Here is a 12,500-nt window from a genome sequence, read left to right on the forward strand (position 1 = left end):
ACAGCATGAGGATGATCATAGTGCCCACCCATTTGCTTTATACAACCAAAGAAATGTTCAAGGTAATCTTGATTTAGTCTTTGTGTAAGTAGGTAGTCAATACTATAAGAGCCTTTTAACATATCAAACAAAGCAATGGTAGATTTACATGATAAAATTATTCCTTTCTGAAACTTGAAAAGACTTTTTGTATTAGGATTTTTAACACTCATAGTATTCAAATCCTCGATTACCTTGAGCAGTGTACCTGTTTGTTTTTCTACATCAATACCAAAAGCATTGCTTTTACCAAACTCTCCATACATGGAGGAAGAATTCATTATGTCAAACTAATCATTTATTAAAAGATTAAAATCAGTGACGGAATGAATGAATGAATAAAATGATAATGGACACAGCGTCTCCTATTGTTTACGTTACCTCTATAGGTAGCTAACTAAGGCAACGGTCCTTTGTTTTGTTTACCCACGTGTGTGAGACGGGGAAGCTTGATGTCACAGTATGGGTGATTCACAGCTTAAGCTGCGCGTTGGCTGACCTGGTGTATATAGACCTTGGGCTGACTGGGGGTCACGGATATGCTCGTAAGTTTCTGGGGAGGCAATACTTCTCCTCTCTCAAGTTCAGCTGTTACCTTACTTAATTGTCTCTCCTTCCGTGCACAAGAACTTACTCTCTCATGACTTTCTATCGGCAAAATGCACTCTCCTGCTTTTACTGTTATGCTATCTTTTTCCACGCAAACATATATATGGTTACTCATTGTAAAATCCAAACCAAGTATAGCCTCAATTCATGGAATCCCCAAAGTGAGCAAGACAAAAAAATCATGTATAATTTTCACAGATCCCACTTTAAAGTTGACGATCGTTGTATGTCTTGCCTGTAGTTTATTTTCTCCTGGTATGTTGAGGATGATGGATGCCACTGACCGTAGTGGGTTTGATGAGATTCCTTTTTTCAATTAATGAAACGCTGTCTCCTCTGTCAATCACCGCTCAAATGGACCTGTCGTGTAGGTTAATCATGACGGCTAAGATTCTGAGCCGCCCAATAGGATATGAGGGGCAAATGCCAACGACCTTGTTTGCAATACCGCTGCCCCTTTTCCTATCCCTAGTGCTGCTGGGGTGAGGTCGGGGGTACCAAGAGAGGTCCCAGTGCCTGCTTCATCCAGTCCATCGTAGTCACTCTCACCGCTGCCTCAGCTGCTGCTTCTGCTGTCGTGCGGGGGGGATAGGGGCATCGTTCTCCCTCGTCTTCCCCTTCCTCTGTTTCCTTTTCCTTGGATGTTGGGTGTTGGGTGGTGGGTGTGCGTGTGCCACAGCCGCCCGCCAGCCTCACCGTTTTTTGCTGTGCACTCTCCAGATAGATGACCTTAGGCCTGACAAGTGTAACAGCGGGGGGGATCCTTGGGTGGGGCACTCCACTCGTTGGTGCCCCTATCCCCCACACTGCCAACATCTGAAAACTTCTCATCTGCTAACTTTGTTTTCCCCTCTCCTGGCTTTGGGGTTGGTGAGTGCCTCTCATGGCTGCCATCTTTCTGTCATCGGGACAGTTATTCTGTCATTTTTTCTTCTGCCAAACTGTCTAGAATGTTTTGTATCGCCATCACTATCTCTGCTAACGAGCGATTGCCATCGAACAAATAACCACATAAATATGGGTTTACTAGTCTGCGAATATGTTTACGAGCAATTGCTTTTTTACCACCTTCTGGGAGATTGGCACTCTGTGTAGCATACGAATCACAATCTCCTTAAATACGAATTGCAAAACTGAGAAATGATTCACCCTTTCGGATTTTTGGTTCATAATTTTCTGTCATGTCCCCTTTTCTCGCATCCGTTAGGGCGTATTTCACAATTAAACGTCATTTTATTTTAGTATAGCTTCTTAAACTATCTCTCAGAAACACTTTGAATGATTAAAACCCTTCATTAGGCTGTTGACTATCAAAAGGACTAACATTTGCCCAGAGTTCTGGCAATTTTTGAACTACGACGTTTTGCGTATCTCCACTTGGCTGTGCATGTGTGCTTTCACTTGTGTGCGTTTGAACTTCATTTAAGTACGTCATATATGCTGTGGTTGCACGCCGCTACTCTTCTCATTCAACCAATAGTCTCTTTATTAACTCGGCTAAGGTATCTTACCTATTTTCTGAGTCCTGCATTCATTGTTCTCGTCTATATTCTTCATCAACATCACTATAACCAACTGCTCCTTTGTTTTCATCTCCCGCAGCAGCAGTGTCTGCTATGTTAGTTTTCGCATATCTAGGTATCTTGAACTCTTATTCTACCAGCTTAAAGAACAACTTCGCTCACAGTATACACAAACAGACGATTTTACACCTGACACCAAATATGTCCTAAGTCAATGGATAATGAGACATCAGAACATGGAGTTTTTTCCCTTTATTATAGAAATGTTTGTGAGAACACTTTACAAAGCCCAATACTCTTCCGATGAGTTCCTACTTGTTCTTATGATCGCTCGAGATGTACTGCTTACCCCTGAGCAAGTAAATGCAATGTTGCCCTGTCAATATGCTGAATTGTTTTATTTTGTCGAAATCTCTACTGTGATGGAATTATACTGTCACCAATAAGTTTATAATACGTCACTTTATCAGACTTAAGACATTTGACCTATAACTGAGTTCAGTGATCGTGCAGTACAATTTGTGGCAGTCATAGTACTTTTAAAAAGGTCATTCATCTCACTCTATAAAACACTTACTTCTACATATTCTACACACAAGGATTAGGCTTGCTCCACCCCAGTCTTGAGACTCTTAAGCCACTTGCCTTTTATTCATCATATTTATTACATCCCTTTTTGATGAGCTTTACTGTCTCATCGCCTGTTATCATTGACATTTGAACTAAATTTTGAAATCAGGACAAAAGCTTCAAGGATAGTAATGCATTTATCCCTCGTTAAGCTCCCATCTATCTATAGTATTCCACCCGGTCCTAAAACCCCTGTCCATCTCCACATAGCTGTGCTAACTCCGCCATTTGATCACTTAGAAAGGACGTTGTAAATTGGGAAATTATCATATAGAGATAAGGCTATTTCAATGAAAATCATAAGAACGTTGTGCATGATAATGATACCAGATTGATCCACAAGTTGTGTAATTTTCTCAAGATAAAGCTTCTAGTAATTATAGGATTATTGATAACTTACAGTTAAGGTGTTAGCATGAGAAATCCTTTCGTGTTTATGCTATATGCACGTACATTTTTCTAACAATATAAAGGAGAGAACAATTTTGGGAAAATTAGTGTATATAACCTACTATAATGAACAAATTTCATGAAATTATGTCGTTCTAACACTGAGCACCTTTTTAATATTTGTCAATACCAAAAATTTCTCAAAGGTTTTGCTTCAATATAAAAGTGGTCTCATTAACCTAAATAAAATTTATTTCTTACTCAATAAACTAAGTTCTGATGTTATTTAATGTGGCATGTGGTCATCACTATTTACTTTATCCACCATTCTTAACATACGCTACAAATCAACCTTTTAATAATAGCAGCTACTTATACTCCTACTACTTACTACCAATCAACTAATATATATATATATATATATATATATATATATATATATATATATATATATATATATATATATATATATATATATATATGTATGTATATATGTGTGCATATAAATATATATATATATATATATATATATATATATATATATATATATATATATATATATATATATATATATATATATATATATATTTATATGCACACATATATACATACATATATATACATATATATATATATATATATATATATATATATATATATATATATATATATATATATATATATATATATATATACAAGTGTGTTTATGTGAATTGAGCCACAAACAGACTTTTATATTGAATTCACTCAGCCTAGGAAGTAAATAAAAAGGATAGAATAATTCTATAGTAAGTGCTTCTATTACGATCAGTACTCAAAGATATTCCCCTTATATGAAGCATATTTGGACGAGGACTCTAACAATCAAAATATCAAGAGATATATGTTTGTTTCATCTTTGACTTACGTATTCATATCCAATAACTGAGTTATTAGTACTTATATTGAAATCTGCCCTTATTCAACATGATAGCCGATGACTGAGTGTATAACGCGTTTCTTTGAATGAAAATTTGGTTGGTAAAACACGTGTCATCATTTTCTAAATCCATTTTTTGAAAGCTATGTTTTATAATAATTGGATTAATCTTTGAGAGAAATGATTTTGAGTATCCCTGACAAAGTAATATCTATAGTAACTATTCTGGGAAATTGTATATTTGTAGTTATAATATATCAATAGATCTTTATAAAAAAAACAAGTGCCTGAATATACACTCCAAAACTGGACACACAATGGGGCAGAGAAATAAAGAAATATTCTTGATATCTTATTTTATTCCTTTTTGCGTTAAATCTTAATAGAACCTTAAATGGAAATCAATCATGGTAGGAATGTGTTAATGATGGTGAATATGCTCTCCATGGTTGAAGATCTTCACCAGAGTGTGATGGAAGTTGGTGACCTTTTCGAAGATGCGTTCATCGTCAACATGGCGATCGAAGGGGTAACCATGAGGCCTCTTGTCGGGGTAGACTCCATGTGAGCCGTAGTGCATGAATCCTTCCTTGGTGTGAATGTCTGGAATGGCAGCGTCTTTCTCACCGTCGGTCACACAGACGTACAAATCGAATTCCACGCCATTTTCGTTACCTTTGGGGAGGAGGAAACGATTTGGCACACCAACAGCACTCTCGTACTCGTGGAGATCGAGGTCTCCTCCACTTGAAAGAGCAGCTTCGGTCTTTTCCATGAGGGTCTTGAAGCTGGGGACATCAGCTACAGTGACTGAAGAATCGGCGGATTTGCGGACGATGTGGTTGTCTCCAGCGGATACTATTAAAAATAATTATGATAGTTAACACAGGGATAAAGAATGAATGTTAATTTCTTATGATTCATTGAAAGTTTATCTAATATTATTTTTCTAAAGCATTGGTGATAGGAATGTTTTCCTTATAGCTTTATGAAAAATGTTGCCAGTAAATCATGTATTTGTTTAATCAGTTATTTCTACCAAACTAATTTTCGATATTTAATATTCATACAAGCACTAATAATGTACAGTAAAGAAAAATAAAGTGATAAATTGAATTTAATGATAATTAAAACTGCTCTTATTAGAATTTCCCAAATAGCTTATCATCTTTCAAAGGGGGGAGAATTTATAGAATATCATTCGAAATACTCACATTTTACCCAGAATTTGTCGAGTTCTATTGCCTGCCACCTTGCATCGTCGAAGGAGAATTCTACACCATTGTTGTCCTTATGAGGCCAAATATAAATTCGAATAGTTGCCAAAGTATCTGCTCCTTTGTTGTTCTTAATGTCAATGTTGTAGGAGAATTCCTTGTGGTTTAGACGAGGAACATATGTATCGATGTCAACATCTGGGATATCTTCGGTGTCATCCACAGCATTGATCAGACTGTACTCAAAGTCTTCAAAGAAAGTTTCCAGTTTACCATCAATAGCAACATTAGTTACATCCACGTCTTTAAAATCTAAGTCTTCAAAGCTGTAGCTAGGTAGACTATCCTTGTGCTCCCTGAAGATGTTATCCATATACTTATGAAGTCTGAAGAAACCTGGATCACGAGTGGCAGTTTCGAAGTGTTCCATTACACCAGGAGGCATGTTGTATTTTCCATGAGGATCTGTTTGACGACCAAGCATTATGTGGGCGGTATTGTGAAGAGCTCCATAGTATTGTACATTGGGACTGTAGAGAGAAGACTCAATAATATCACCAAGAATATCAACTCCTCGCTCGTTCATGATATCAATGTGAGTACCATCTTCTTTGATGATGTATCCGTGAGCAATGGCATCTCTGATACGGCTTTCGTAGATGACCATATCTCTAACTCTAGCAACTCCATCAACATCTTCGAAATGAATATCATCAGGACGAGATGGGAAAGCCCCTCCGTATTTGTAGGAAGTATGTGGAGCAAATCCATCATGGATAGGTTTCTCCCAGTGAAGTTCCTGTACTGGCTCCAAGTAGTTGGAAATTCTCTCAGCATCAAAACGAACAGCAAGTTGATTGTGTACCCAGAAGAAGTTCTCTCCTTTGCGGTCAAGCTTATGAGAATAAGAATCCCTCCACCAGAAGGGGAATTCCAAATGCCAGAAAACGTGATGGGTGTTCATACCAATGTCTTCACCAAAGTAGGCTACACGTTGTTCCTTGTTCCTTGCTGTACCAGTGAATGAGGATTTGATTTTGGTAGGAGTTTGTCTCATCTTGGCTGCATAGGCTTCTTGAATAACCTCGGTGTTTGTGAACATGTGAGGGGTGACTTCATAGAGTGGAGGAAGCACGACATGTTCAGCCAAAGGATGATGGATGACGCCAGCATAAACTGCATACACAAATTCTCCCTCGTTCATACGTTCACGGAAATAGGCAGCATTTTTGACAACGGTTTCCCAGTCTTTGCAATGCATGAAGACGTCGAAAAGCATCAGAGCTTCCTCACGTTGTCTCTCGTTGAAGAGGGAGAACCAATGCTTCTGCTCCAACAGTCGGTGATCTTTCAGCTCCTTCATGAGACGGTGGACTGCTTCTCCATCATCTGAGTAATGGGAAGTGTCGGCCTCTGGGTCAAAGGTTTTGGCGTAAGTCTTGTGAGTTTCATCTCGAAGGTGCTCGTTCACCTTCCACAAAAGATAGTTCACATCGTGCTGCTTCTGGGCATTTGAAGCATCTGCAAAAATTCATATAAAACATAAAAAGGGGTGATAGTGAATGAAAGACCTTGGCTATCAAATGACATCTTCGTTCATATATATATACTTATTTATATATATATATATATATATATATATATATATATATATATATATATATATATATATATATTTAGAGAGAGAGAGAGAGAGAGAGAGAGAGAGAGAGACAGACAGACAGACAGACAGACAGACAGACAGACAGACAGACAGACAGACAGACAGAGACAGAGAGAGAGAGAGAGAGGGAGATCAGCATTATTTCGTTTCCCTAAATTATATTAGAAATAAAAATAATCTTTTTAGGTTTTTATAAATTATAGTTTCACGATTCGAAATTAAGACGTAAGTCCTTTTCTCCTAACGCAAATTTTTTTGATTGGATCAATAATACATCCTGTAATGAAGGGAATGCTCTCATACTCTCTCTTCGAAATCATATACCTCGGGATTTACGAACTAGGAGATTCTTTGCTGTGAAAGAGAAGCTATCCATGATTATTTTGAATATATCACATTGCTTAATTACACGATGTGTCTTAATACTCAAACATCACTGATTGAATGAAAGTGAAACCAAAAAATAAAATAAATAAATCAATTACAAAAACTCCTAAACTGGGTTCTTGCTAAACTCTAAATAACAGTAAAAAAAAAAAAAAAAAAAAAAGAATAAAATTATATTCAAGAATAGAATTGTGAATTATATGTTAATTGTTCAAAAGAATAATTATGAAAATTTCGAATAAAATTTAAGGTCAATTAATTACACTCCATATCAATAAACATTTTCTTGAAGGTATAAGACTAGTAATAGAACGCATATATGAAATTTTGAGATGAGATCTATAACCAATAAGTTTACTGATTATATTAGAATAACTAACTATCAATATGAGATGAAACGGACTACATAATGTCTTATAATTATTAACTTCCAAAATAAGAAAAAAATAAACTTGATTAGGCTGATATTTCCATAGAGAATTGTGGTATTCAAATTATTTTCATATTTTATATGAAGAGCAGTGAACTCTAACTTATGATATGGCCATAATTCTTTCACGTTTATAACAATACGGAATCACACCAAAATTGCATTTTATCTAAATAATCTGGCAGTCAATGATATTTTCCAGTTATCTAATTTATAGCAAGAGCATATATTCCGCCTTTGGAAAATTAAAAAAGATAAATGGTTTGTAAACAAACTGTTTTTTAATCAAACATGAAAAACGGTTATTTAAAGTATTCCGATTCTAACAACTGATCAAGTTTTGAGAAGGCAATATCTCAGTTATCCAATGAATATCATAATATGTGTATTTCAGAATAGGTTTAAGCTTTGTTTGAACATATCATAGATCATAGTTATATTAAATAATCAAAAATATTATGAGTTCAAAATTTTGACTTGACTCACCCGCAGAAGCAACCGAGAACAAAGCAGCCCCGGCTACAGCCAAGAGGAGGAGAACTGACTTCATGATGACTGGGCACAAGGATGGTCAACTGCAGGTGCCTTTATATACCAGCAGGAGAAGTGGCAGCTCCTATCCCCCCTCCCCCTCAACACTCAACCCCTTAAACCCCTCCACTCTAAAGGGGATTTTTTTCTTGGACTTTGGTCCAAGATTAAGACGTTGCTGACAGACTACTTTAGAAAAAAAAGAAGCTTTTTTTATGACTGTAATTGATATCTTGCAAGCGATAAGATATATATTCTCGTTACTTGAAAACTTTGTATTACTGCATTAAAATCAAATTATGTATTTGCATACCATTGTTACACATTTGAATTATATGCTCTCTCTCTCTCTCTCTCTCTCTCTCTCTCTCTCTCTCTCTCTCTCTCTCTCTCTCTCTCTCTCTCTCTCTCTCTCTCTCTATGTATATATATATATATATATATATATATATATATATATGTATATATATATATATATATATATATATATATATATATATATATATATATATATATATATATATATATATTTATGTATATATTTATATTTATATATACATATGTGTATATTTATATATATATACATATACTTATATATAATATATATATATGTGTATATATATGTATATATATATGTATATATATATATATATATATATATATATATATATATATATATATATATATATGTATATATATATATATATATATATATATATATATATATATATATTTAAACTGAAATAGATGGTCGTTGGCTATTAATGCCGTTTTACATTTACTGTCTTATTGAATGGGTATTTGATATTATCCAGATTTCAAAACGATAGTATTAAAATATTTACTATCCTGTACCTTCATAAGTAATTCTTCGATTGAGGGCAAGGGAAATGCATTATCCTTAGTGACTGCATTCGACTTCCTATAATCAGCATACAGTCTTACCAAGCCATCCTTTTTCCTAACAGCTACAATTGGAGAAGCCCAGGGGGATTCGCTCCCCTCGATTATCCCTCGTTCCCTTAATTTACTAATTTTCCTTTCTATCTCTCCCTGGAAATAAATGGGTACCTTATAAGGCCTTGACCTGATCGGCTCCTCTTGCCCAGTTTCAATGCTAAAGGGAAATCGATCAATAATCCCTGGTGGCTCGTCCCCATGATAATCATAATAATCAGAATAATCATTAACAATGTTACTAACTACAGCCTGATATTCTGGCGGACATAGTTTTCGCGCTTGCATAATCACGTTCTGAGTATGTTTGTCTGTGCGGGCTGGAGTTGTGGCTCCCAACATCCCATTATTAGCAATTTCACAAAACTCCAATTCACAGACAGAATCACTTCCTAACACAACTCTTTTATTTGACAAATTAATTATCGTTATGTCCGCTCTGTTCTCTTTTATTTCTGACAAGCCCTCTAAGACTACTGTGGCCATTTGTCATGGGGTTTAACTACGACCCTGGTTCCCTCCGTGAGAGGCTTACTGGGGGTCACTGATATGCTCGTAAGTTTTCTGGGGAGGCAATACTTCTCTTTCAGGTACAGCTGTTACCTTACTTAATTGTCTCTCCTTCCCTGCACAAGAACTTACTCTCTCATGACTTTCTATCGGCAAAATGCACTCTTGTGCTTTCACTGTTATTCTAACTTTTTCCCTGCAAACGTATATTTGATTACTCATTATAAAATCCAAACCAAGAAATGCCTCGATTCATGGAATCCCCAAGGTGAGCAAGACAAAGGATCATATATAAATTTCACAGATCCCACTTTAAAGTTGACAATCGTTGTATGTCTTGCCTGTAGTGTGTTGAGGATGATGGATGCCGCTGACCGTAGTGGGTTTGATGAGATTCCTTTTTCAATAAATGAAACGCTGTCTCCCGTGTCAATCAGCGCTTGAATGGACTTGTCGAGTAGGTTAACCATGACTGCTAAAATTCTGAGCCGCCCATTAGGATATGAGGGGCACAGGCCAACGACCTTGCTTGCAATACCGCTGCCCCTGTTCTTATCCCTAGTGCTGCTGGGGGGAGGTCGAGGGTACCAAGAGAGGTCCCAGTGCCTGCTCCATCCAGTCCATCGTAGTCACTCTCACCGCTGCCTCAGCTGCTGCTTCTGCTGTCATGCGGGGGAGGGGGGGGGGAATCATTCTCCCTTGTTTTCCCCTTCCTCTGTTTTCTTTTCCGTGGATGTTGGGCGGGGGGTGGGTGTACATGTGCCAAAGCCACCCACCAGCCTCGCCATTTTTTGTTGGGCATTCTCGAGATAGATGACCTTAGGCCTGACAAGTGTAACAGCGTGGGGATCCTTGGGTGGGGCACTCGACTCGTTGGTGACCCTCTCCCACACACTGCCAACATCTGAAAACTTCTCATCTGCTAACTTCGTTATCCCTCTCCCGGCTTTGGGGTTGGTGAGTGCCTCTCATGGCTGCCATCTTTCCGGCTTCAACGCAGTTATTCTGTGTCATTTTTTTTCTTCTGCCAAACTGTCTAGAATCTTTTGTATCGCCATCACTATGCCTGCTAACGAGCGATTGTCATCGAACAAATAACCACATAAATACGGGTTTACTAGTCAGCGAATATGTTTACAGGCAATTTCTTTTTTACCACCTTTTGGGAGATTGGCACTCCGGGTAGCATACGAATCACAATTTCGAAAAATACGAATAGCAAAACTGAGAACTGATTCACTCTTTCGAATTTTGTGTTCGTAATTTTCTTTCATGTCCCCTTTTCTCGCATTGGGTAATGCGTATTTCACAATCAAATCTCGTTTTATTTCAGTATAACTTCTTAAAATGTCTCTCAGAAACCCTTTGAATGATTGAAACCCTTCATTAGGCTGTTGATTATCAAAAGGTCTAACACTTGCCTGGAGTTCTGGCAATTTTCGAACTACGACGTTTTGCGTATCTCCACTTGGCTTTGCATGTGTGCTTTCACTTGTGTGCGTTTGAACTTCATTTAAGTACGTTAGATATGCTGTGGTTGCACGCCGCTACTCTTTTCATTCAACCAATAGTCTGTTTATTAACTCGGCTAAGTTATCTAACTTATTTTCTGAGTCCTGCATTCATTGCTCTAGTCTATATTCTTCATCAACATCACTATAACCAAATGCTCCTTCGTTTTCATCTCCTGCAGCAGCAGTGTCTGTTATGCTAGTTTTCGCTTATTTAGGCATCTTGAACTCTTATTCGACTAGCTTAAAGAACAACTTCGTTCACAGCATGCACAAACATACGTTTTTACACCTGACACCAAATATATCCTAAGTCAATAGATAATGAGACATCAGAACATGAAGTTTTTTCCCTTTATTATAAAAATATTCGTGAGTACACTTTACAAACCCCAATACTCTTCCGATGAGTACCTACTTGTTCTTATGATCGCTTAAGTTGTACTGCTTACCCCTCAGCAAGTAAATGCAAAGTTGCCCTGTCAATATGCTGAATTGTTTTATTTTGTGGAAATCTCCACTGTGATGGAATTTTACTGTCACCAATAAGTTTATAACACGTTACTTACTTTATCAGAATTAAGACACGTGATCTATAACAGAGTTCAATGATAGTGCACTACAATTTGTGGCAGTCATAGTACTTCAAAAAAGGTCATTAATCTCATTCTATAAAACACTTACTTCTACATATTTCACATACAAGGATTAGGCTTGCTCCACCCCAGTCTTTAGACTCTAAGCCACTTGCCCTTTATTCATCATATTTATTACATCCCTTTTCGATGAGCTTTACCGTCTCATCGCCTGTAAGCATTGACATTTGAACTAAATTTTGAACTCAGGACTAAAGCTTCATGGAAAGTAATACATTTATCGCTCGTTAAGCGTCCATCTATCTGGAGTACTTCACCCGGTCCTAAGACCCCCATCCATCCCCCCATATCTGTGCTAACTCAGCCATTTGATCACTTAAAAAGGACGTTGTAAATTGGGAATTTATCATATAGAGATAAGGCTATTTCAATGAAAATCAGAAGAACGTTGTGCATGATAATGATCCCAGATTAATCCCAAAGTTATGTAATTTTCTCAACATAAAGCTTCTAGTAATTATATGATTATTGATAACTCACAGTCAGGGTGTTAGCATAAGAAATCATTTTGTGTTTATGCTATATGTG

At 36.8% G+C, this 12,500-nt stretch overlaps 1 protein-coding gene across 1 annotated transcript; it reads right to left on the reverse strand.

Moving 5' to 3' along the window:
* Nucleotides 1-4,449: 4,449 nt before the first annotated feature.
* Nucleotides 4,450-8,433, reverse strand: LOC137616632 (hemocyanin subunit-like). The gene is made up of 3 exons (XM_068346539.1): nt 8,294-8,433; nt 5,325-6,848; nt 4,450-4,968 (listed from the first exon to the last, which is right to left on the reverse strand). The coding sequence occupies exons 1-3, from the start codon at nt 8,355-8,357 to the stop codon at nt 4,532-4,534; spliced, it is 2,025 nt and encodes a 674-aa protein (XP_068202640.1). The 5' UTR covers nt 8,358-8,433; the 3' UTR covers nt 4,450-4,531.
* Between the last annotated feature and the right edge of the window lie 4,067 nt (nt 8,434-12,500).

The sequence above is a fragment of the Palaemon carinicauda genome, chromosome 22 (assembly GCF_036898095.1).
Source record: "Palaemon carinicauda isolate YSFRI2023 chromosome 22, ASM3689809v2, whole genome shotgun sequence".
NCBI lineage: Eukaryota > Metazoa > Arthropoda > Malacostraca > Decapoda > Palaemonidae > Palaemon > Palaemon carinicauda.